General features: G+C 44.2%; 12 protein-coding genes and 1 non-coding gene across 13 annotated transcripts; 9 read left to right on the plus strand and 4 right to left on the minus strand.

Annotated features, from left to right (window-relative positions):
- Nucleotides 1–336: 336 nt before the first annotated feature.
- On the minus strand, nucleotides 337–2172 carry SPB4 (putative ATP-dependent RNA helicase; the record flags this gene model as incomplete). Its single annotated transcript, XM_024859250.1, has 1 exon — nucleotides 337–2172. One exon carries the CDS (start codon nucleotides 2170–2172, stop codon nucleotides 337–339), a length of 1836 nt encoding a protein of 611 aa, XP_024712552.1.
- A 1375-nt stretch (nucleotides 2173–3547) lies between these two features.
- On the minus strand, nucleotides 3548–4258 carry VPS22 (ESCRT-II subunit protein; the record flags this gene model as incomplete). Its single annotated transcript, XM_024859251.1, has 1 exon — nucleotides 3548–4258. The coding sequence occupies one exon, from the start codon at nucleotides 4256–4258 to the stop codon at nucleotides 3548–3550; it is 711 nt and encodes a 236-aa protein (XP_024712553.1).
- A 557-nt stretch (nucleotides 4259–4815) lies between these two features.
- Nucleotides 4816–6744, plus strand: C7M61_003920 (uncharacterized protein; the record flags this gene model as incomplete). Its single annotated transcript, XM_024859252.1, has 1 exon — nucleotides 4816–6744. One exon carries the CDS (start codon nucleotides 4816–4818, stop codon nucleotides 6742–6744), a length of 1929 nt encoding a protein of 642 aa, XP_024712554.1.
- A 1464-nt stretch (nucleotides 6745–8208) lies between these two features.
- On the plus strand, nucleotides 8209–9591 carry C7M61_003921 (DUF3112 domain-containing protein; the record flags this gene model as incomplete). The annotated part of the gene is made up of 1 exon (XM_024859253.1): nucleotides 8209–9591. The coding sequence occupies one exon, from the start codon at nucleotides 8209–8211 to the stop codon at nucleotides 9589–9591; it is 1383 nt and encodes a 460-aa protein (XP_024712555.1).
- Nucleotides 9592–10166: 575 nt separating this feature from the next.
- On the plus strand, nucleotides 10167–11636 carry C7M61_003922 (DUF3112 domain-containing protein; the record flags this gene model as incomplete). Its single annotated transcript, XM_024859254.1, has 1 exon — nucleotides 10167–11636. One exon carries the CDS (start codon nucleotides 10167–10169, stop codon nucleotides 11634–11636), a length of 1470 nt encoding a protein of 489 aa, XP_024712556.1.
- Nucleotides 11637–12179: 543 nt separating this feature from the next.
- C7M61_003923 (DUF3112 domain-containing protein) lies at nucleotides 12180–13631 on the plus strand (the record flags this gene model as incomplete). Its single annotated transcript, XM_024859255.1, has 1 exon — nucleotides 12180–13631. The coding sequence occupies one exon, from the start codon at nucleotides 12180–12182 to the stop codon at nucleotides 13629–13631; it is 1452 nt and encodes a 483-aa protein (XP_024712557.1).
- Nucleotides 13632–13825: 194 nt separating this feature from the next.
- On the minus strand, nucleotides 13826–13898 carry C7M61_003924. The gene has a single exon. It is a non-coding gene; the product is annotated as a tRNA-Arg (tRNA).
- Nucleotides 13899–14951: 1053 nt separating this feature from the next.
- C7M61_003925 (uncharacterized protein) lies at nucleotides 14952–15872 on the plus strand (the record flags this gene model as incomplete). The annotated part of the gene is made up of 1 exon (XM_024859256.1): nucleotides 14952–15872. One exon carries the CDS (start codon nucleotides 14952–14954, stop codon nucleotides 15870–15872), a length of 921 nt encoding a protein of 306 aa, XP_024712558.1.
- A 233-nt stretch (nucleotides 15873–16105) lies between these two features.
- C7M61_003926 (guanine nucleotide exchange factor) lies at nucleotides 16106–17155 on the plus strand (the record flags this gene model as incomplete). Its single annotated transcript, XM_024859257.1, has 1 exon — nucleotides 16106–17155. The coding sequence occupies one exon, from the start codon at nucleotides 16106–16108 to the stop codon at nucleotides 17153–17155; it is 1050 nt and encodes a 349-aa protein (XP_024712559.1).
- Nucleotides 17156–17731: 576 nt separating this feature from the next.
- C7M61_003927 (carboxymethylenebutenolidase) lies at nucleotides 17732–18541 on the plus strand (the record flags this gene model as incomplete). Its single annotated transcript, XM_024859258.1, has 1 exon — nucleotides 17732–18541. The coding sequence occupies one exon, from the start codon at nucleotides 17732–17734 to the stop codon at nucleotides 18539–18541; it is 810 nt and encodes a 269-aa protein (XP_024712560.1).
- Nucleotides 18542–18880: 339 nt separating this feature from the next.
- TIF34 (translation initiation factor eIF3 subunit i) lies at nucleotides 18881–19942 on the plus strand (the record flags this gene model as incomplete). The annotated part of the gene is made up of 1 exon (XM_024859259.1): nucleotides 18881–19942. The coding sequence occupies one exon, from the start codon at nucleotides 18881–18883 to the stop codon at nucleotides 19940–19942; it is 1062 nt and encodes a 353-aa protein (XP_024712561.1).
- A 194-nt stretch (nucleotides 19943–20136) lies between these two features.
- Nucleotides 20137–21378, minus strand: YOX1 (Yox1p; the record flags this gene model as incomplete). The annotated part of the gene is made up of 1 exon (XM_024859260.1): nucleotides 20137–21378. The coding sequence occupies one exon, from the start codon at nucleotides 21376–21378 to the stop codon at nucleotides 20137–20139; it is 1242 nt and encodes a 413-aa protein (XP_024712562.1).
- A 1729-nt stretch (nucleotides 21379–23107) lies between these two features.
- Nucleotides 23108–25045, plus strand: PHM5 (endopolyphosphatase; the record flags this gene model as incomplete). The annotated part of the gene is made up of 1 exon (XM_024859261.1): nucleotides 23108–25045. The coding sequence occupies one exon, from the start codon at nucleotides 23108–23110 to the stop codon at nucleotides 25043–25045; it is 1938 nt and encodes a 645-aa protein (XP_024712563.1).
- Nucleotides 25046–25072: the final 27 nt, after the last annotated feature.

A 25072-nucleotide genomic window follows, 5' to 3' on the forward strand; every position in this document is an offset into this window, starting at 1 on the left:
AGAAGAGAAGTTTAATACTTTGGCAATCCACTATGGAATACATGCTCTACATTCATGGATAACACGTGGAAGTCCGAATTCATTCTCCGGGTATCTAGAATCATTTTCGCACACCCTGGCTATTTTCGATTTGCAATGTTTGCCAGAAAATTGCAAGAAGGTACTCCACGAGGTGTATCAGCATCACACCAAAAACTTCCATGGAACGTGCAGCCTAATGGGTGGAATTGCGAGTCAAGAGATTCTCAAAATTGCAACTGCTCAATATACACCCTTGGACAACCTTGTTATTTTCGACGGCATTAACACCATAAGCGAGAAATGGAAACCATGAATTTATAGATCATCAAATTCTCCTTGCATCCCTGAAGACTTTTTGTTCTTCTTATTCTGTCGCACAATGTCCTTCCAATCAACCGCGAGCTCTTCTTCATCTGAGGGCTCCTCCAATAATTGCTTTTCGATCTCTTCCCGTTTTCGTTTGAGACGCTCATTTCTTTCCGACTTTAGTTCCTTAGAGTCAAGCTTGGACGACCAGGACTTATTCTGCTTGGAAAGGCGCTTTCTTTCTTTTGCGTCCTTAATCATTTTCTGTTTATTTTCCTCCAAGGACTCAAGTCTGGACTTCTCTTTGGCAGAATCAGCGTATGCATATTTGTCCATGTCCAAAGGATTGTCAGTGAGCCATCCATCGATGGGCATAAGGTCCTGAGGGATGTAACGTGTTTCTGGCATTTTGGGAAGTCTCAATAATCCATGCATTTTCGCTAATCCTAGGAAATCGAGAGACTGTATCCTGAAGATTGATTTTGCAAGATGCTTCAGGTAACTTTTGACGAATGCGACATAAGCTTTGACTGCCAATTCATGGTGAGATCTATCGGATAGCATGAAGCGCTCCACTTCCTTGTAAAACTTTTCATGAAAGGCCGCGTCTAGTTCAAGGGGGATCTCACTCAAAAAGACTCCTTTGACCTCCATGAAATCAACATAATTTATCTCGTTTCCACCGTCATTGAGAAAAACGATGGAATTGCCCACTTTATTTGCTCTTCCCGTTCTTCCTGCTCTGTGCAAGAAAACATCGGGATCATTTGGTGGATCAAGTTGAATTACAAGGTCAACATCTTGAATATCAATTCCCCTCGCTGCAACATCCGTTGTCAACAAAACATGCTTTTTACTCATAGAATCACCATCGGTGAAAGCTTTGAGTGTTCGAAGACGAGCTGTGGTCGATAACTGGCCAAACAATGAGTAGAATTTGACATTTTCAAGCCCGGTCTTATCCACCAGCAGGCACAATTGCAACAATTGATGGAAGTATTTGACAGACAAGCATGTAGGAAAATATACCATACACTTTTTGAAGTTATAGTTTTGCACAAGTTTGATGAATGTGGTAAGCTTTTGCTCTGGTTTCACCACAATATACTTCATGGTAAGAGAGGCTGGTGCGGCTGCAACGGACAGCTTCGATTGAACAGCCACTTTAACGGGATTCAACATACCCGTTTTGAAAATCCGATCACCCGAGGCAGATAAAGTAGCCGAAAATAGGCCTGTTCGCCGCTGCTTTGGCAAATGTCTGAGTATTGAGATTACATCAGTCTCGAAAGACTGGTCGAGTAGTCTATCAGCCTCGTCAAGTATAACAACCTCGACATGAACTGCGGATATTTTAGGCGTTGATAGGAAATCCAACACTCTTCCTGGAGTGCCAATCACGATGTGTGGTTTTGCTTGATTAAAGCTATCGATATCCTCCCTAGTACTGTTGAGCGAGCCCACAACAAGTTGTGTTTTGATGCTGCTTAGGGAATCAGGGATATTTGCGATGAGCTGGTCAAAAACGGCCTTTATCTGGAAGGCCAATTCTCTAGTTGGCGAAAGTACCACAGCACATAAAGTGCTCTTTTTCAAAGATGTGGGCTCAACATCCTTCTCTGGTATACCATATAAAATACGTGACACGTGTTGCAAGACCGGAATCACAAACGCCAATGTTTTTCCCGAACCTGTGACTGATTGTACCACAACGTCCTTATTTCCACTAAGAAGAGGTATGGTGGAAGCTTGAACTGGAGTCATCAGGGAAAACCCGAGAGCTTCAACAGCATCCCTAAGCCATGGATGGAGATCCTTCGTCACATTTTCCCATTCTAGCGACATTCTTTCGTATCCTCCCCTGTAATATTGAAGCGGTGGTGGTTTTGAGGTGTATCTGCTTAGGCTTTTTTGCGATGCGCATCGCACCATGATAGTACACCTATAATCGATGAAGAGGACACTACAAAGGATGGCAGAAAACTCAAAAAGAATTGCGAGCTCAAACAAAATAAACTATGAGTCGTGGTCGAAGGCCGAACTCATTCAAAAGATAAGATCCATGGAAGGAGATGAGATTCACGACAGTTCAAAGTCCACTGGAAAACCGAAACAAAAACAGTTTGATTTCTCCAAATTTAACACGAGATTCATTGCATTGAGGTTTGCCTATATGGGGTGGAACTATAACGGGCTCAATTTCCAATATGATCACACTCCGTTACCTACGGTTGAGGAAGCTATACTTGAGGCTATGAAGAAAGCGAAACTAATCACAGACGCTGACCCCGCTGCTTGCGAATTCAGTAGATGTGGGCGTACTGATAAGGGGGTCAGTGCTTTGAATCAAGTGATTTCTTTACGAGTTCGTTCTAATTTAGATTCCCAGGAGCAAGCAGAACGTGCTTGTGACGAGAAAGAGCTTCCCTACGTGACAATTCTTAACGCTCTACTTCCGCTAGATATCAGAATAACAGCAGTATGCCTTCGACCACCTGAAGGGTTTGACGCAAGGTTTAGCTGTGTATACAGACATTATAAATATGTTTTCAGCGGTGAAAACCTTAATATTGAGGCCATGACGGAAGCTGCTAGAAATTTTGAAGGTGAACATGATTTCCGAAACTTCTGCAAAGTTGATGGATCAAAGCAGATAACTAATCATAGAAGAGTTATACATTCAGCAAAAATATTGCCCTTGCAAGACAATTTTTTTGTCTTTGATCTCAAAGGTTCCGCATTTCTATGGCACCAGGTTCGCTGCATGATGGCTATTTTGTTCCTCACCGGACAAGGCCTTGAAAAACCTTCGATTGTGTCAGATCTAATGGATATCGAAAAGTATCCTAGTCGGCCACTATATGATATGGCACACGATGTACCTCTAGTTCTATATGACTGCGTCTTTCCGGATATGGAATGGCTCTCACAAGCCACCGATTTTGGCACTCAACAACTGTTGAAGTTTCAAAAAGAATGTCAGAAGCTCAACGGTTACGTAGTGGACCAAAAGATTAAATCGCAGATTGTGTCGATGATGAGCGGTACCTTCATCAGTGGTAATATTTCGGGGTTGCGTAACACCATGAACCTTGGTGACGGAGTGGGAAGGGCTTACAAGACTTATGTGCCCATCACTAATAGACCTCTAGGTGAGACAGTGGAACAACAAAATGCGAAATTTCTCGAGAAGAAGAAGAGAAAAATCGAACAATGAAGGTTATTTCGATATCCATGAAGGTTCCCAGTACTGCGTTTCATTAGGGCCTTGCGAGTCTATCCATAAGAACCCGTTCATGATCATCTCATCAATCACGGTTTTCAGACGAACTTTATCCCAACCATAGTTATCACGTAGTAGCCGCACAGTAACGAAACCTCCCATGAACTCACACAATTCGTAAACCTTTTGTTGGTCAGAAGAGATGCTGTTCTTGCCCGATGAAGTAATGTGTCTCACCCACCTCTTCTTATTGATCGTAAGTAGCTCAAATCCCTCACCCAAACCATTGAGGACATTGAGTGCTTTCACGACATCGTCTTCTGCTACTTTAAGTGGAACACTGTTGCAATCTTCCATACGCGAGCGTAGTTCCTTCATTGAGATAAGACCTCCGTTGATGTCACGGGTCTGGTGGCATATCTCCACTATTTTTATCGCTAGACCACAGAAGTAGTTGTCCTTCTTCTTCAGCCGCAGCTCCAAGAGTATTAGAAGCTCCAAGGCATCAATTCCTATCAGCAGGCAGATGCTGGTGAATTTGGATCGGAATTCAGGATTTGATCTGATGTTGCTGCTATGGTCTACGGCAAAATTGACCACAACAGATTGAAAGACGGATAGTTGAGCAGAGAGCTCATCGGCATGTTTTTGACTGATCGATTGCCCTAGCTTTGAGTATGCATCCCTATCAGAAGTCAAGCGGGACATTTGCTTAACCTTTTATCTCTACCGCGATAATCAGTAAGTAGCGTTAGTAGAGTGCAGGATCAGCGATTTTGCAACCTCTTCCAGATTTGCTTGGTACTTCAATTCGTTCTACTGGGTAAAAATACCAATTGTGTTTTAGTGGGATTCTGGCACGTTTTGTGTTTCGAGATAGAGTTCTTTCGATTCGAAAATTTTTTATTCTATTCTTAGTATCGTGGTTATGGTGCACTGTGGCTGCCCAGCTTTCAATGTGATTTCTATCACATACTATGAAGTGTCCGAGTGATTGAGCATAGGTCCTTTCGATGTATAGGTATAAGACATACTTCGATGAAATGAGAGATGAGCGGATTGTTTGAAGCTTATGAGGACACTTGCAAGCAAAGATATAGCTTAGCATATCTTAAATTCGACCTCGGCAACACTATATCCACCCCGCACCTGTTTCTGTGCGGGCCGTTTTTAGGAGTTTAGAGCCCAGAGAACGCAATACATACTGCATGAACACGGGCCATATATAGTGCACAACGGTCTGGATAGGTGTAATCTTCAACAAGATGGGATTGAATGACGATTTGGTGATCAAGGAGACCACTGTGCCTCCGCGTGAAATCAAAGTCAAAATTCCAGGAGGTGTCACCGGAACACTCGCTATTCCTCATGCTGCCGATATCGATGGGGATGAGAGATATGAATACGCCTCTCCAACCAAACGAGTTGCATTACTTTTGCATGGCCAGGGGGGTCATCGTGACTACTGCTACCAGAAGGTAGTGGCACATAGATTAGCCGCGGAATTAGGCTTGTATTCATTCAGAATTGACTTCAGAGGTTGTGGAGATTCGAACGACTACGATGATCCCACTCTTGGAAGAACGCTTGAGTCCGACACCACTGACATTCATAATTCGGTGCTCTACCTCGTTGATGGAGCCAAGAACACACTCGGTATTGATTTTGAGATTGCAGCTTTAATTGGCCATTCTCGTGGCAGCGTGGCCATGTTTCTTTGGGCCATGGAACAGGACAGAATCTTTTCTACTGATCCACAAAGAGCCATCATAGTTCCAAACCTTATCAATATGTCGGCCAGATTTGAATCGAAAACAGTGTATGACAGATATCCCAGTGAGGACAATACCTGGGAGTACTTGTTGCAAACTGGCCTTCGCTATGGTAAGTGGGAAAAATACAAGATCCCAAAGAACGAGATCGATGAGCTCCTGAAACCTGACTTGACGAAGTTAAGAGACCTTTCGCTTAAGTGGTCAGTGTTGAGTGTCTATGGAATGGAGGATGATATAATTCCAAGGGTTGATAGCGCTCATTATGCGAACCATCTCAACCGTGGCTTTTACTCCCACGAGCTCCAGTTGATTCCTGGAGCAGACCACAACTTTTACGGAGTTGAACCATTAGAAGATGAAGACGACGCCGATATCATCAACCCCTATAACCTTCCTTTAAACAAGAACAAATTGGTCAACTACAACCACTTGGCTGCCGCCTACATTTTGAGGTATCTTCAACCAGAGCAGGAGCTGATCAGGTTTCTCTTCTCATCAAAGCTGATCAATGATGTTTCGAGGTGGAAGACGATCGACGGGATTTCAAACTTTAGAGATATTGGTGGTTGGCGAGTCACAAGACCTCGCTATCCCATCGATGGGATAAGATCGGCCATTGTCCGCCCTAATTTCATCTATAGATGCGCCAACACAAACCTTGTGACTGCCAAAGGAAAATCATCTTTAAGAGATTTAAGAATTAGAAAGGTGTACGACCTTCGTTCTAATCAAGAGTGTGCCAAAGATGGTGTGGCGGAAGATTTGGATAAATTAAACATCGAGAGGGTCTTCAATCCCGTTTTTGCCAATGAAGATGCCTCTCCTCAAGCGCTCGCCCTCAAAACAGCCAATCTACTTACCCATTGGGACACTTATGTGAACTTGTACGACAACATGCTTGAGGAAGGATACGCTTCTTTCCAAAAGATGTTTGAGCATATTCGTGATCACCCTAACGAACCATTTGTTTTCCACTGTACAGCAGGCAAGGACAGGACAGGCGTATTTTGTATGTTGGTCTTGAGATTCGTGGGCGTTGACAAGCACACCATTGCAAGAGAGTACGACTTGACAAGTCATGGATTGAAGCCAGACCACCCCAAGATTGCGAAGGCTTTTGAAGCTGGATTAGAGAAGTTCAAGACTAAGATCCTGTTGCACGATTTGGAAACTATGATTGGTCGCGGACGTAAGGGATGGACTCTTGAAAAGGATGGATTGCAGAATCTTTTAAGCTCCCGCTACGAAGCCATGCTCGCTACGATTGACTTACTTGATGAAAAGTATGGAGGTGTCGTGAATTACATGCAAGAATATCTCAAGTTCACGGAATCTGACTTGCAAAAAATTTTCTATAACTTGGTGTTTGACGAAGATAAGTTAGCTTGGAGCAAACAATGGACTGAGTCCAAATTTTAGATGCAATTAATTTCAGCCCTAAATTCACATAATTGGTAAAGGCCGTTGGTTGAATAAAAGTTTTTTGTGGACAACATCAATTAGCTTGACATCGTCAGAAGCTGTTTCCGCCATTGTAGAAACTCGTAACACTCCCACCGGCTTAGGGAGATCTTCGATCTTTCCAAGTAGACGCTGCGAATTTCCAATGAACAAAGTCACCCTTTGCAGCGGAGCTTCGTCAAATATGAGCCTGCCAAACTTGACAGCATCGTGGATTTGGTCTATGATTGCCATATCGTGCTTATCACTAGTCTCATCTTTTGAAGGTAGATTTAGTTCACCCTGTATATCCAATAGAAGTAGTCCCATGGAAGAAGAAATCACGCACGAGTTTGCAGGTGCAGCTTCATCTTTGACTGTATTTAACGCCTGACGACCAATCGTACAATCTATCCTGGTGGCAGGCATTGTGCAACTAATATGATGGACTGGCTAAGAACGCGTAATCGAGTAACATCTTATGCAGGATGTACAAGGTGAGAGCATTCTATGAAGATATGAGATATTACGAACGACCAGTGGAACGTAGAATATTGATTTTACAGGTTCTTGTGTCGAATTCTGGTAGCACGAATAATTGGCCGCCCTATATTTTTTTGAAGGTGCGGCTTGCCTAAGTGTTTACGAGTAAAGTCTTAAACAGGATACTGGTTGCCCAACGCAGGTTTTCATTGCCACGTATCTCAAATGTATCAGTTTCCATCTTTTTTGTTCTTCAGCGGATACGGCTAACAGTTTACGTCATGTAGCCCTATACGGACTAATCCAAACGGGCGAATCAAACGCTTTCAACATTACTCCTTCTTAATGAAGGGCTATAAAGAACAAAATAAGAGGCGGTGCTGTGGCTTGATGAAGTGAGGCTTTCCAAGAATCGTAGCTGCGGAAGGATCCACTAGATGTTGATGTTCCAAGTCGGACGCCTCAAAAATTGGGATCGCGCGGCGCTATCTATTAACTGCAGATTGAGCTCCGATGAAAGGCATTTGACAGGGCTCGAGTGATAATATTCCATAGATTTGTTATTTTGAGACCAAAAGAGATGCAAAATACCATCTTTGGTTTATTAAAAGCCTTTATTATATGAATTCCTTGCTGAGCAAAGGCAAAAACCAAACATCTGTCCTTCGGTCCTTCATATAAGCACAATTTGTGCATGTAGAGTCAGCTGAGTTTCCTCTTTAAGGTAAATGACTTTGTGCCGCACTCATTGATGTAGCCCTTTCTCGATCGGGAAGTTTTCCTTGGAAGATGCCCCAATAGGCAAGTTTCAAGACAACGTGAACAAAGAAGATATGCTGTTTAAATATCCTGCCCAGGCATCTGAAATTCCAAGCTCTTTTGTCCTTTTTATCTGGAGCTGCCCGATTGTTACCTGAAGATCACCATAATACCCCCGCAAACCTACAATAGGGCTTCACAATGACTGTCCAGTCAACAACGGATTTCGATTACAGTCCTGCTACGGCAGGGTTGATGTTATTCTTAAGGTATCTCAACAACAAGCCGGCTGAAGGAACTGGTATTCAACAGCTAGCGGGTCAGGGTCACAACCTTCTAGGGAACGAGCTTCCGATGGAATTTCTCAAGTATCAAGTGGGGTACCAGATCAACTTGATCGGAAGCTACCCGACAGATACAGATGTCGTACCTAGCGCCATCTTTGTCGCAGCATTTGCAGTCTTGATGTTTTTGCACTTGGGTATCTTCATCATCAATTGCAGCAGGCATCATTTCTTCTGGGTGTCCTTAGGCTGGGTATTTTATTGTATTCTTCGTTGTCTTGGCTTCGGTTTGAGAATTCCCTTCGGACAGGACATCACTCGTGTTCCGACCGGTATCGCTAGTGAGGTTCTTTTGATTCTTCCTTCCATCGTGTTGGTGTCGTTCAACTTGATATTGGCGCAGCGTATTTTCACCTGGCGACACCCCGTCGGTGGTTCCAGAAAGTTGTTCTGGAGCTTTATGATAACATTGTATGTTTTTGTCCTCGCTATTATTGGAATGACAATTGCTTGTGCGGCTATTCCTTACATTCACTTTCTTTCGGAGGGCGTTTACTCATCCTACTTGAAAGTTGTGCAAGCCTCAGCTGTCTTGATTTTGGCCTACTCGCTTACAGCCCTTTCTTTGATTGGTCTTGCGTACTTTTTCAAACCAACGAGAAAGGATGAGAACTTATACACCTACCAACCTTGGTGGATTGAGTCCTTTAGACCAACCTACTTCGTGAAAAAAGGTGCTGTCTATGAGGCAGAGGAGACCTTCATGAAGCGTAACCATAATCATAGACACGCCATTCGAGTTATTGCGGCGACGCACCATCACTACAATATGGTTGAAGGTCTCACAAACCAAAGAGGTGATTTAACTCATAACTACTCTTTGGGTTTAATTGCTATCACTACACTTTTCATTTTTGTTGGTTCTTTGTGCCGACTCATTGTGTGCTTTCAAAACAGGTACACCCGTGATCAAAGCCCCCTCTGTAAACCGGTCGCTATGTATATCTTGTGGGGCTTGATGGAGGTCATTATCAACGTGCTTTACATCGTGGGCAGAGTCGACTTGCGGTTCTACCGTCCAGACATTTTGCCTGCCAAGGTTCGTGCAATCATTACTGCGCAGCAGTCTATTGAGCAGAGTGACGCTAGCAGTGAATTCGAGCGCTACTCCTCTGAGGAAGAGATTACGGATTCTGAATCTAGTGATGGCTTTGACTTAACCCCAGGTGCAAGAAAGGAGGGATTCGTCAAGGATGCCAAAGAGCTTGAGTCAGATGACGACGAGGATTTCCATTTCTGAGGTGAGCATCCTCACAATGGAGCATAACAATCCTACGCATAACGAGATTTTTAAATGATACCACGACAACCTAAGTTACTTTAGTTAATTGTTAAAAAAAAGTGCTGGCTCATTCCTTAAAGTCGGCAAATGGCTCTATAGATTTTAATTTTACTACAATGTGGTTGGTCTGGCGATATTATCGTGGACGCGTCTGCAGGGCTGTCTATCTTTCCCAAATCGAGTAGTTGTCATGTATGTGCCTCACGGAGTCTGCACGGCGACATGAAACAATCCTCATTACGAGCTCGCCTGGATGCATTCCCCACAAATGGCCTAATGTGGGCATGGGCGAAGAGATTCATCCTATTATTTCGAGATGAATGGGAGGGGACCTTTAGTGAGGAGACTTGGAGAAACTTATATATATATGATGCAATACTTCTTAATATTTCCTGACATCTTTCGCAAGGACCCGAATTTCTGAACGGATTATTACTTGACTATCTCCAGTTACTTTTATAAACATCGGTATCGAAATCTTTTTGTTGCCGAGACTATAGGTGCAAGAGTCATATTGTTGAGTTTTCACAGTCATGGAGTTCGATAATAATGCTCCTGGAGGGCTTATGAATTTCCTATCAGCATGTGTTAACGGCGGTGCTCCAGGAACAGGTATCAAGCAGATCGTTAGTATTGGTCAGAATCTTATGGGACCGAAATTACCCGATATCCTTATTGAGTACAATGTCGAAACACAGAATGTTTTGATGGGTGGTTACCCAACTGAGTGGGACATAGCCCCAGCAATTGTTTTCGCTGTTGTGTTTTTCGTATTCTTAATACTTCACACGGCAATTTTCCTTATCAATTTCTTCCGTGGCCACTACTTTTGGGTGTCCATTGGTTTCATTGCCTACTGCCTTATGAAAATTCCAGCTTTCGCAATGAGAGCTTACTGGGCCACAGACATCCTAGAAATCGACGTCGGTTTGGCGGGGTCTGTGCTTCAAATTGTGCCCGCATATTTAATCGTATCATTAAATTTGATTTTGACGCAGAGATTGTTTACTTGGCGTCACCCTGTCGGTGGTTCGAGATGGCTTTTCTGGAGCATTATGTTGCAGATGTACTTCTTTGTCTTCGTATTTATCGCGATCATTGTCACTGCATCATTGGTTCCATATATCCACTTTGTTAGCTACAGCGCTTACGAGAAATGGGCCAAGGTTAACCAGGCGTCTGGTGTTATTGTCGTCCTCTATGTGATGACTTCGGTTTCTTTGCTTGGTTTGTCTTACCTCTTCCCTCCAACCAAGAAGGATGAAAACCTTTACACTTACCAGCCATGGTGGATCAAGTCTTTCAGCCCGTTCTATTTCGTTGAGAAAGGAGCAGCTCAAAGAGCTGAATTGTCTTTTATGAGACGTAATCACAACCACAGACACGCTATCAGAGTCATTGCTGCCACTCATCATCACTTCAACATGGTTGAGGGATTGACCAATGAAAGAGGAAGTTTGACCCATAACGTTTCTATGCTTATCATCACAATTACCACTGCTTTGATTTTGGTTGGTGCTATTTTAAGATGTATCGTGTTGTTCCAGTTCAAGTGGAAGAGGTACGAAGACCCCATTGCTGAGCCCCTCTTGGGCTACATTACATGGGGTGTATTTGAATCTCTAGTGAACATCATCTATATTGTGGGCAGAGTTGACTTGAGACTCTACAGACCAGACATCTTGCCTCCAGAGGTTAGAGCCATCATTACAGCCGAGCAGAGTTTCTATCCATCTGAATCAGAAGAAGATGAGGATGACATCTACACTCGCTCGAGTCATGAATCTGATGTTTCTGCCGCATCCAAGGTCTACTCATCAGATCTGCCTTTGTCTTATGACAAGGTGGAGCCTCCATATCCTACTGATGATGTCGAGGATCTTGATGACGATAGAAAGACAACAGATAGCTCATCCTTCCAATTCCCTCAGGAAAAGCAGGATGAAAAGAAGGATACCAAACGTGAACGAGCTGATGGAGATGACTCCGTATTTCACTTCTAAATGCCTATATTTCACTATAATATATCTATTTGTTCCGACTCATGTTGACTCAAGTAAGTATAGCCGTTATTGTCGAAACCTAATTCGGCTAATGGTTCACATGAACGACTCAACGGTTTCCCCATTAGGAAAGTAGGCTTACCCTATACACAGAACCGAGGCAGCATTGCATAAGTCGAATACAAGATTTAACCTACCACAGTGTTGCAAATTACAACTGCAAGGGGTCAGATTTTCGGGGTTTTTGCATATTCTGAAAATTCGACTCTCTATGATTTATAGCAGACGGTCTAAAATTACTAAAAAGCGAATATATGTCATGTTGTGGCTCGACCGTTATGACTTAACACACCTTACTTTCGCGCACATTGTTAGCGGAGCTTAGCACGTTGAACAAAGCGAAAAATGAATGTAATTGTTATTTCCGCAAGGGATCATTTCCATTGAAACGTAAATCCGCTTCATCTGTCTTTTCCTATATTAAGTCGACCATTCCCTCCCAATCTTGGTCTTTCCCAGAGAGAAACTTTAAAGCTTATCGCAATGGATTCCCGAGGCTTTGCGACGGACCCGTCCGACTTTTCCAAAAATACACTGGTCGAAGGCCTCTTCAAGGTTTTCAGGTACTTCCTTGATCACCCAGCCAGTGGTACTGGTATCATGGAACTTATATCTTACACAAGAAATCTTATCGGTCATGACATGTCGCCACAGCTTGTGAAGTTCGCTTTTGCAGCACAGAATAACCTTTTTGGTGGATACCCAGAGGAAAGAGATATAGTTCCCAGTGCTATCATGGTGGCATTCTTCAGTTGTTTTGCACTTGCACATGCACTTATCTTTGTTGTTAATTATTCGAGAGGCCACTATTTTTGGATATCCGTCATGTGGAGTTTCAACTGTATTCTAAGAGTGCTTGGATTTGCCCTCCGTATTGTGTGGGTGAAGGATCGTCCTGCCGTACCATCTGCCTTGACAAGTGAGCTTTTTCTTATTTTACCTTCCATCATCTTGGTGACGTTCAACTTGATTTTGGCTCAGAGAATTTTCACATGGAGACATCCAGTCGGTGGTTCCAGAAAGCTTTTCTGGGGCTGTATGCTCACGCTTTATGGAATTGTGTTGATTGTTATTGGTATAACTATTCCAGCAGCTTTCATTCAATTCATTCACTTCTTGGGTGAGCCAGCTTACGAGCTGTGGAAGAAGGTGAATGCTGCTTCCTCGATTTTAATTATCCTTTACTCACTCACTTCGATCTCCTTACTTGGCCTTGCTTACTTTTTCCAGCCCACGAGAAAGGATGAGCGCTTGTATACATATCAGCCATGGTGGATCGAATCTTTTGGCCCATTCTACTTTGTTAAGAAGCATGCTGCACAGGAAGCAGAAGAGACTTTCATGAAACGTAACTCTAACCACAGACATGCTATTCGTGTTATTGCTGCTACGCATCACCACTACAATATGGTTGAGGGACTCACCAACAAAAGAGGTGAGTTGAAACACAACATCTCCTTGTTCATTGTGTCAGTCTGTACCATTCTTATTTTCATTGGAGCTGTGCTTAGAAGTGTGACTATTTTTCAAAACCGTACGAACTATGATAGCAGCTGGGTCTGTGACTACAGAGTTTTGGTTGTTGTGTACGGTGGTTTTGAAAGCATCATCAACCTTCTTTACCTCGTTGGTAGAGTGGACCTTAGGTTCTACCGTCCAGATGTTCTCCCTGCCAAGGTCAAGGCCATTATTACTGCGGAGCAAAGTTTCTTCACCACTCCAGTGGGAAGTGACTCTGAAGATAGCGATGATATCTACTCAGATACTACGTCCGATGAAGAGTCTAGGAAGACTACTGGCTCGATACCATTTAATGACACAGTGACACCCTCTGAGACTGAGAAGCGGAACTCGACCAAGAAATTTGACAGCCATGATGGATTTGAGTTCTTCAACAGTGATACTTCGAGCATGAACTCGAACTTCCGCTTCTAATCCACCAATGCTGCAAGATAGCAGCAATTAATTTATTCCAACTTATGCCCAATACCTAATATTATATTCCAAGGGACCCGAACTCCTCATAATCTTCGCTGCCCCAGATTAGCACCACTATAGAGAGGCCGTTTATGTCTTTTTTTAATAGATTAAAAGAATATGATATGAAATACAAGCAAAAAAAAGAAAGAAACCCACGCCGGGACTCGAACCCGGAATCTTTTGATTAGAAGTCAAATGCGCTAACCATTACGCCACGCAGGCAACACTAGATATGCTCTTTTTTCAAGCACCATATGAAATGACTGTTATCAGTACAGGATCTCATCGCACTCTATATGCAGGATAGTTACATCCGCAGAGATCCTGGGCCCATGCATTAGTGCTCCAAAAATTAAAGGGTCGGAAAACATGCAACGTCTAGAGTTTTACAAATGAAAACAGCTTCAATAAGACTCAAGAGAGGTTGGAGCCCTCGCTAGCTCATATGCGTCCTATTGTGACAAAATTCCTTGATACAGCTTCCTTGGATCAGTCGCAAGCGAAAGATCGTAGCTGTCATCACGCACTACAAATTGAGTTTTTCGTAAATCATATTATTGAATACTAACGCAACATCAGTTCAACGGCCTCGCGTGTGAATGAATCGTTGCAAACCTGAGCTGTGATCACCCTGTAGGCGACAAAATTTTCATAACTTGCTTATTTCTTAGAGCACTTGCAGCCAGACTCGGAAGAGCAGGTGCAAGAGGCACAAGAGCAAGTGGAGCAAGGACAAGCAGTAGTTGGAGCCATTGTGTTAGATTATTGATTGATGAGAAAGGGATTGATGGGGGGATATTGGACTCCTTATATATTCGTCCATGCGTTCTTTTTGCGGAGCGGCTGCGTTCTTTTTGCGACCAAACTGCACATAATGCTATTCATTGGAATGTGAGTGCTTTCTGCGATCACTTTACCTGTATATAAATGCTGACTGTCATCGCTGAGGCAATTGTGCCATACAGGTCCATCGAATAGTCTGGGTGCAAAATAGTATCCTTGATCTAAAGCAAGGGATCATGATTCTGTTGTATGCCGTTATCAGCCTCATGATTCAAATCACGTGCAGGTGCTATCATAAATGAGCAAGCCGAAAAAGGAAACAGACCGGTGTCATGACGTCCAGTAATTCTTGTCATGCGTTTCCTTGGGACGCATCGAGAGAGGAAAGAATAAATCCGAGATTACTGCGGTTGCAAAATTACCTTACCCCAGTGTATAGCTTTAAAATGACTCTTTCGATGTAAATTTCAAAAGCTTTGCAATTGACGTCTTATGCTATTTTACGTATTCCTTCTATGGGCAGTGTCGGCTCTACCGACTTTCATCAACAATGCTACTTTGATTCCGCTAGAGGATGAAAATGGGACACCCAATTATATCAAGATTGAAAATGTGAATACCACTTCACTGCCCACCAGTATAGAAGGCTTTTCAGCAGCGGTTGTAAAGCATAATAGGGAGACACCTCCTCGTGTGAAACACTGGACCATCTCGGATTGCGAATCATTTAGCAAACAGCAAATGGCAGCAGTTATCAGATACTATCCTTATGTTGAGGTGGTTTGCGAGAAGCAAAACTCTCTTTTGTATCCTGCTGTTCTTGATGACAGTCCTACAGGTCCTAAGCAACCCGATGCTACAGACTGGTACCTGACCAAGCTCACTTCATATCGATTCAAGGAATTTAAAATTGAGGTCGAAGCCGAGGAAACATCTTTGAAAATGCCCTTGGCTCAATGCATAGCCTTCAGTCATGAGGAGGCCCCTGCTACTACGGAAGTTCGTCTCACCATCGCGGGCTCACCAAAAGTCACTCCAGGAGTTGGTGGGGGGATGCCCATTCCGTATTTTGGAATCAATTCCGGCTTTTCTGCTGGCCTTGGAATTACCGCTTCGATCTACGTCAATCACGCCTGCAACGGAAAAACGGCGCCTGTTAGGCCGTTCATTTCTCTCACGACTATCAAGCTGAGAATTTGCAGCCGCCAGTGGAAAGTCAACCTTCATAGATACAACTTTATCAAAAAGCTGGAATGGGAAGAAGGCGAGTTTACCTTATTGGGCAGGACAGCGCCCCTCTTGTCCTGTGTTAGTGAACTTTACGAACCAGGAGTTTGTGGCTGGACTGACTTTCCCATGGACGATGCACCGCAATTATTGCCGGAAACTGATGAAGTGTACGAAATTGACTAGGTCAGCCAAAGATGGATAGTTTTTTTCCATGAAATTACTCCAAATCAAGGTAATGCTTTAAATAGAAAGTAATCAGTTATCATATAATTACAGGGCCCAGGCATCGCTGCATACTATGTAAGTAGTGCCAAAGTAGAAACATGCTGATCCGCCTGGAAGCACATGGAACACATGCGCGCCTTACATATTCATCGAAAAAAGCACCAGTACTCTACTCTCTCCACAAAGTTAACATGGATTTCGAGCTAGAACCGACTTTGGAGTCTATCGTGCACCAAGATACCTTGAAATGGGTTTTTGTCGGTGGTAAAGGTGGTGTCGGTAAGACAACCACCTCGTCCTCGATCGCTGTTCAGTTAGCGTTGGCAAACCCAACCGAGCAGTTTTTGCTTATCTCCACTGATCCAGCCCATAATTTATCTGATGCTTTCTGTCAGAAGTTCGGCAAGGACGCCAGAAAGGTGGAAGGCTTGTCCAACCTTTCTTGTATGGAAATTGACCCCGAGGCCGCCATGAGTGACTTGCAGAATCAGGCTCAACAGTACAATAACGATCCCAACGACCCGTTGAAGAGCATGATGAAAGACATGACTGGCTCCATCCCAGGTATCGACGAAGCCTTGTCGTTCATGGAAGTGTTGAAGCACATCAAAAACCAAAAAGTCGCTTCCGACAAGGAAGACAGCGACACCATTTCCTACAAGACCATTATTTTCGACACAGCTCCTACAGGACATACATTGAGATTCTTGCAGCTTCCTGCTACTCTCGAGAAGTTGTTGTCGAAATTCAAGGACTTATCGGGCAAATTGGGCCCTATGTTGAGCATGCTCGGTGGCGGTGCTGGCCAACAGCAAGATATCTTCGAGAAATTGAACGAAGTGCAGAGAAATGTCAGTGAAGTCAATGAACAGTTCACCAATCCCGACTTGACGACCTTTGTCTGTGTGTGTATTTCCGAGTTCTTGTCGCTTTATGAGACCGAGCGTATGATTCAAGAGTTGATGAGCTACAACATGGACGTTAACTCGATTGTTGTGAACCAGTTGCTTTTCGCCGAAGAGGACGATTGCAGAAGATGCCAGTCTCGTTGGAAGATGCAGAAGAAGTACTTGGATCAAATGGGAGAGTTATACGAGGACTATCACTTGGTCAAGATGCCTTTGCTCGGTACCGAGATCAGAGGCGTGGAAAACTTAAAGAAGTTTTCGAAGTTTTTGTTGAAGCCTTACGACCCCAAGGCCGACAAGAGCCTTGTTTTTGAATTAGAGGAAACAAAATAGGGAAGGAACGAAAGTCGAAGTCGTTGTAGGCCGTTGGTGGTCACGTGCGCCAATTTGCTGTAAAAAGTTTGGAATCATGAAGTAGTTTCGAGCTTCTCGACAAGTTCGCCAATGGCTAGAGGAAACCAGCGAGACTTGGCCAGAGCCAAGAATCAGAAAAAGCAACAAGAGTTGGCTAAGAGTCAGAAGAAGGAGGGTGATCCAAAAAAGAGAATGGAGAGTGACGCAGATAAAATGAGAAGAAAACAGGCCGAGGGTATGTATCCATGACGAATTTGACTTATTTCCATGAACTAACAATCCAGCTGATGCTAGAAAAGCCGCTGCCGAATTGGAAAAGAGGAAAAAGTAGGACACTGAAAGAGACACTCGGCTACCAATGTCTAGCCTCCGAAACATGCATCCCACGATGATTTGTAGTAATAAACTGTGTTCAGTAGCTCTTGTAGAGTGTACTGATTCAAAAATAACGGCCTGCTTATCATATGTAGACATTGTAGTTGATAGACAAAAACTGGTTATCTCAGTTAATAGTGTACACGCACTCACCCAACTTTAACTACACCTGAAATAAGAATGTTAATCAAGGAAACATACCATGACGTCCCTACAGCGGACGGAACCACGATGCGTTTATTCGTATTCCACCCTGTCATTCCCAATTATCCAAAAGCCAGGTTCCCGGGTGTGATTGTCTACTCCGAGATTTATCAGGTGACTGGTCCAGTGGCCAGATTTGCCAAAGACATTGCCGGTCAGGGTTTCATTGCCGTTGCTCCTTCCATTTACCATAACTTTGAATCTCATGAAGCATTGGCCTACGATACCGAGGGTACCGACAAAGGAAATCAGTACAAGATCGAGAAGGAAGTGTCTCTGTACGATGAGGACAATAGATTAGCCATTGAGTACTTGCAGCTGCTTCCAACCTTCAATGGTAAGATTGGAGCTACTGGTATGTGCTTGGGAGGCCATTTGGCATTCAGAGCTGCTTTGGACCCAAGAGTCAGTGCTGCTTTCTGCTTTTTTGCAACTGACATTCACAACCATGCCTTGGGTAAAGGCAAGAATGACGATTCTTTGAAGAGATCGAAGGAGATCAAAGGTGAGTTGATCATGGTATTCGGCGATAAGGATAACCACGTTCCATTGGAGGGTAGGGATTTGATCAGACTGACATTGCGTAAAAACCCAACGCAGCTCACCTTCATTGAGATCAACGAAGCACAGCATGCTTTCATCAGAGACGAGAACTCCAAGGACCGCTATGACGCTGCTGTGACAGGTTTGTGCTTCCAGTGGTTACTTGAGTTGTTCAACAGAAGATTGAAATTGGACTACGGTGATCATGACGGTAAGGATGTGAAGATCGAAAACGTGTGCTAATCGAGAAAAATAAAGGATTTTGTGATTTTTATAAAATTCGTATCATTGAGCGTATATGAGTAGTGGATGGAGTGTGTTATCCACTCCACACTCGTTAGATTTGCGGTATTGCTGGTAAGATTACCCTAATTCATGCAAATTTTGAGGTGAATCTTTTTATTGAAGACCGACAAAAAAGCCCCAAATTCTCTATTACTTAAATCTGGAAATTGTGTAGACTTGATATACTGTAGAGGCTTCCCAGGCACTTCCCTTGATATGAGCGCGACACTACCACACATTGAAAAAGTTTTCTGAGCCTCAATAGCTAACCATCGAATCAACCATATATATCCAGCCATGAGACCTATTAAGTTGATGGGACACGAGCGTTCGTTGACGCAGGTCAAATTCAACAGAGAAGGTGATCTTCTTTTCTCTGTCGCCAAGGATTCCTCCGCCTCCATCTGGTACCTGTCCAACGGTGAGAGACTTGGAACCTTGGAGGGTCACCAAGGTACTATCTGGTCGATCGACGTGGACACCAAGACCTTCTTGTGTGCCACCGGAAGTGCCGATCTTACCATCAGATTGTGGAAGGCCGAGACCGGTGAATGCGTTTACAAGTGGGAGACCTCTTCCCCAGTGAGAAGAGTCGCCTTCTCCCCAGACAACACCAAGCTTTTGGCAGTTACAGACAAGGTTATGGGAAGCAAAGGTGCCATTTCTATCTACAATATCAACCAGGACGATCTTCTGAACCAGCCTGCCGAGCCCAGCCTCGTCATCAACACCAGAGAGGATGCCACCAAGGTCACCGTTGCTGGATGGTCCGCTGAGGGTCAGTACATCATTGCCGGTCACGAAGACGGTTACGTCAGTAAGTACGACGGTAAGACTGGTGAGTTCCTTCAAACAGTCAAGGCTCACGGAATCCACAACGAGGAGAAGATCGTCTCCATCACCGACATCCAGTTTGCCCCAGAGGACAAGCTGTACTTCATCACAGCATCCAAAGACAAGAACGCCACCTTGATTGACGTGGACACTTTCGAGATCATGAAGGTTTACAAGGCTGATGCGCCAATGAACACCGCTGCCATCACCCCAAAGAAGAACTTTGTCATCTTGGGTGGTGGTCAGGAAGCCAGAAACGTCACTACCACGGCCGAGAGTCAGGGTAAGTTCGAGGCTAGATTCTACCACAAGATCTTTACCGAGGAGATTGGCAGAGTGAAGGGTCACTTCGGTCCTTTGAACACTGTCGCTGTTCACCCAGATGGTGTGGGCTATGTGTCTGGAGGAGAGGACGGTTTCATCAGAGTTCACTACTACGACAAACTGTACTTTGACTTCGAGTTTGATGCCGAGAGGACCGAGCGTGTGATGGCCCAGTCTCAGGCCAAGGCTCAGGAGGCATAAGCTCTCACTTCATTTACGGCATATCATCATCTGTATAGTATACTTTATAGTTCTCATTATAATGTCATGGTTACTCATAGGAACTACTTACTCGAACTACTTTAATTAGGAACTACGTTTCTCAGGAACTATTTTACTCTGGACCTACTCATTTTTGCTAGACTCATGAATTCGTTATGTAAAAGCACTTGTGTTTAAAAATTGCCGCTCTTTAATGATAGTAAGTTGTGAACGCATTGTGACTCGTGGGCTGCCTTTGCTGCTGGAGCGGGTATGTTTGTGTCGACTTGGCCCAATGGTTTACGGGCAGCTGGTTTGCTGGAGCTGTTTGATGCCATGAATGTTGGGGTGTTGGCATTGCCAGCGGAAGAGGGTGCCAATTTGAAGGTCATTACTTGGGTAGATGCAGCAGGAGCGGAGCGAACAAACTCGGGCTGTTTCTTGTTGGTGAGGTTCAAGACCAAGTTTCCGTTCTCCTTGGGCTTCTCATCCTCGGCTGCAAGCATTCTCGAAAGCAATGGCACCTTCATGCCTTTCTCCTTCTTCGTTTGCTTCTGGACTAATGAAGGTGTGGAGTATGATCTGATTGGGGACAGTTGGTCCATGACTCTGTGAACAAACTCCTGGGAGTGGGACTTTGTCAAGGCGGGCTTGATAGGAGTGCTCTCCACAATTGGCGTAGGAGCAGATTCAGTGGCAGGAGCCGATGCAAGTACAGAGGAGTCTGGGGTAGGAGGCAACTCTGTGATTTCCTTGTCTGTAACCTTGAGACGACGAAGCGACTGTCTCTTGTTCTGAAACCAGATCTTCACGGCCTTCTCGGTCATGTTGACACGCTTGGAGATATCCGTGCGTCTCATCTTGTTTGGGGTAGAGCCCAACTCAAACTCCAGGTTCAAGATGGCCAATTCATGGGGAGATGTTCTTCTTCTCTTGCGACGAGCCAAAGAGGCGTTGTCTATGGAAGGCTCCTGCGAAGGGTATGTGGCAGGCGAATGACTGATAAATGCAAAGTCCTTTGTGGGAGAGACGGTCGAAGAGGCTTTTCTCTTCGTGGCTGGCTTGACCATCGAGTCGTTGATGCTACTGTTCATGGACGAGTCAGCCTCGTAGTCCATTGATGTGTTTGCGGCAGAGCTGGGGCCCGGAGCTGGGGTTGAGCTCGCAGCGGAGGTATCCAAAGGTGTGAGGAAATGCTGATTTTTAGCATTGTATGTTTGGTACACTTGAGTCGAGCTGGAAACAGCAGTTTCAGACACGGATCTAGGGGGAAGCACGAAACGAGGAGTGGAAGGCGTCAAGGAAGTAATGGAAGGTAACTTTGGCCTTTCTGGCTGATTGAGGAGCAGCAGCAAAGGTGGAAGCGAATAGGTGCTTTGTTTGGTGAGGGTGTCTATGGAAGGCAAGGAGGGTTTCTTTGGAGTTTCGACCTTCATGATAACGAGCGTATAGAAATGAGCGGCTAGGTGGTATAGTCGGGCGGTGACAGGCGGGAGCGGGAGTATTTAAAGAAAACCGTGAATAAACAAGCGCCTACCAAACAACACAAAAAAGTAAGGTCGTGTTTTATGATCTTACCTGATCCACCATTAATTGCAGGCACCGATGCAAGTAATTTCGTTATTTGTTTACCTTTGGAAGCGCGCCTGAGCGTTTGTTCTGGCGTACAGAGCCGCTACACCTTGGGTGCGAATAAAGCGTGTATTTTTTTCCCGTTTACCGTGAACAATCGCTGGCCACATGCCTAGGAATTCGACAATTTGCTTAGCATTCAAAAACAGCATATTAGTGGCAGAGAACTTAGTTTACCTGTTTTGGGTAATGTGGGCCAGTGGTGTTCTTCTTCTTCTCGCTTGCCCAAAGTTACTTTAAGGTGGCCTCGCATTTTCGCTTCGCAGGAGTTTGTTTACCTAAGCATGCCATTAACGTGCGTGGAACGCACGCTATATTGTCGCGTTTATGTGTGAAAGATATCCTATTCCGTTCGAGCCGCTGGGCTAGAAAAGGCACCAAGGGTGAATTATACATGCACATTCGGTTGACCAGACCGTGCGTGACGCTTTGCGTATCATTCCCGTAGTGTGATGATTTGACATAGGGAGCGACGAAGAATTAGGGAAATCTTCGGAATTTGTTTGTTTGTGGGTGATCTTGAAAGACCGATTCAGAGTGTGTGGTGGAATGGTAAATTTCGTGGTGGTTGTTGTTTTTTTGTAGTTTGTCTGAGGCTGTGTGGTTTTCGCAGTTTGCAGCCGTTTTGACGTACGAACTTAGAATTGTGAGGCCGTTAGATCCTGAGGGAGAGAAAGCATGAATTTCTAAAAAATGCAAAATGTGAATAATTTTATGTTAAGCGGTGTTAGGTAGAAGAGATGATGGGGGAATTAAAAAAAAACAGTTCGAAATGGGAGTATCAGGTTGAAAGTGGTGGAATAGAAGGATTTGCGGCTCACAATGTATCGGTAACGGTCATAAGACGTAAGTGACAACATTACAACATTCAACTGACCTCCAAACACTCATGTTATATAAATCAGCCAGATCATAGCTGTTACATCACGAAAAACCTCTTCTAGATCATGGTTCAGGCGATCCATTGTTGAAATGACGTCATAGAATCAAACAGTGGGCCGAGTCCACGAGAAATCAACAATTGATGTTTGCAGCTTAAAGCGGAGTCATCTAAATACCTTGATTTCCAATGGCTTCTAGACCATATTGAATCACCCCTATAATTGACGATTGTCCGAGCTTGATTTGCCCTGCGCTTCCAATATTATGGCGCACCTGATTCAAATAAAGTCTAGACGGGATTTTTATTTACCCTCACTTCTATCGTAATTTATTCATCATAAATGCTTATTACTACTACTGTCTCGAGTTCCCCGTTCATGTCATGACATTCTGGTTTCTATTCTTGGCAAAAATGTCAATTCACCGTGGTGGTCGTCAACTCTGAAGCTTAAAAGCACATTTTGCAGCCAAACTTACAAAGGAACAAAACTTCATCTTGAGAGTCAGAATTCTACCTTGAATGGACACCCTGAAAGCCAAGAAGTAGCAATCCCGAAAGGATAAACAGTTTCATCAGCACGTGACCGTCGTTGTAATGAATCTCGGTTGCAACTCGACCTCATCCCATACCACCCACACAGGTTAATCGCTATGGTTTCGCTTCAAAACGAAAGGAAACCTCTGAGATGGTCCCTAGTGGCGCTTTTGATCTTTGTGGGAGCATTTGCTACCCTACTTCTTTCCAATGAGCTGTGGCTATTTTTGTTGCTGCGTTCCCGTCCGTCACCATTAGAATACACCCAATTGAAGCTCTCTGAAGAAGCCAAAGATGAATTGGCAAGACTCGGATTGACTCCAAAAGACCCCGTCGAGGTGAAAAATCCTCTCACCGGAGAAAAGAGAACAATGCATGGTAGATTCCTCCATGTTACCGACTTCCATCCCGACCCTTACTACAAGCCTGGTCTGTCAATTGACAAAATGTGCCATGGCGGTAAAGGTGACGCAAGCAAATACGGTGATGCAATCCTTGGCTGTGATGCTCCATTGGATTTGGTCTACGATACCATAGACTGGATTGAGGACAACTTGAAGGACAAGATTGACTTCATCGTGTGGACTGGTGACAATGTTCGTCACGACAACGATAGAGACTATCCTAGATTCGAGAAAGACATTTTTGACTCAAATGAGAAGATCTCAAAAATCATGCATGAGAAGTTTGATATCTTGCCTATTCCCTCTCTCGGCAACAACGATGTCTATCCCCACAACTTGTTCGCTGAGGGCCCCACCCTTCAAACAAGAGAATTTTACAAGATCTGGAGACCATTTGTTCCTCCTTCACAGCTCCATCTATTCAACAAGGGCGCCTACTTCTTCCAGGAGGTCATTCCTGGTCAGTTGGCTGTCCTTTCCATCAACACTCTTTACTTGTATAAATCAAATCCACTCGTGGACAGCTGTGACAAAAAGAAGGATCCAGGTTACAAGATATTTAAGTGGTTGGGCTTTGTCTTGAAAGAGATGCGCAGAAGAGGAATGAAGGTTTGGTTCACTGGCCACGTTCCTCCCACGCCCAAGAACTACGACATTTCATGCCTTCGTAAATACATCATGTGGACTCATGAGTACAGAGACGTGATCATTGGTGGTTTGTACGGCCATATGAACATCGATCACTGGGTCCCCTTGGATGCTAAGATGGCCTATGATTCCTTCGATTCGAAATTCAAAACCTTGATGAGACAGAGCGAGTTCAACACATTTGAAGACGATGAAGAGGACGGATTTACCCTCGAGAAGGTTTATGATGCACTCAACTCTTCTATTCCTCACGACTCAGTCGAGGAAGCACCAGCTTTCGTTGACTTCGCAAGAGATATTCATGTGGAGGCAGGTGTACCAAAAAACAAGGTCAATTATATGAACACTGTCAGGGAAACTATGTATGCGGACATCAAACGCGCTAAGAAATGCGGCAAGCTTTCTGAAAGATACGCTGTCGCACATGTCACTGCTAGTGTCGTACCAACATTCAACCCGGGTTTGAGAGTCTGGGAGTACAACATCACGGACTTGCATAACGTGAAGGCCAATGACTTTGGGTCTTGGGATTCATTCTTTACTCAAATTGACGTTTTGCTCGAGAAGGATGATGGTGCCGACTATCACGACCAGTTTGCAACATTTAGTGATAAGGTTGATGCCTTCAAGAAGGATAAGACCATACCGCCAAAGATGCCAAAGAATTTGCCGTTAGGCCCCGCTTACGACAAACAGCTTTTCACGCCTGAGCGTTATGTCCAATACTACCTCGACTTGAAAGGAATCAATGAAGGCAAGAAGAAGTTCGAGTATGAATTTGAATACTCCACTGACAAATACGACATGGAAGACCTCACCGTCAGTGAATGGCTCGATCTCGGAAGAAGACTAGGTGCTCCAGTGAAACAGGACAGCAAAGAAGTTACTGGAATAGAGTCTACAAAGAAAGACAAGAAGTTAGAGGTGCTCTGGAAGCAGTTTCTCAAGCACACTTTCGTTGACTCGAATTATGAGAACCTTGACTACGGTATTACTGGTTGATGTCTCATTCACTTTACCTAAGTAGTA

The sequence above is a fragment of the Candidozyma pseudohaemuli genome, assembly GCF_003013735.1.
Source record: "Candidozyma pseudohaemuli strain B12108 chromosome Unknown scaffold00011, whole genome shotgun sequence".
NCBI classification, from domain to species: Eukaryota; Fungi; Ascomycota; class Pichiomycetes; order Serinales; family Metschnikowiaceae; genus Candidozyma; species Candidozyma pseudohaemuli.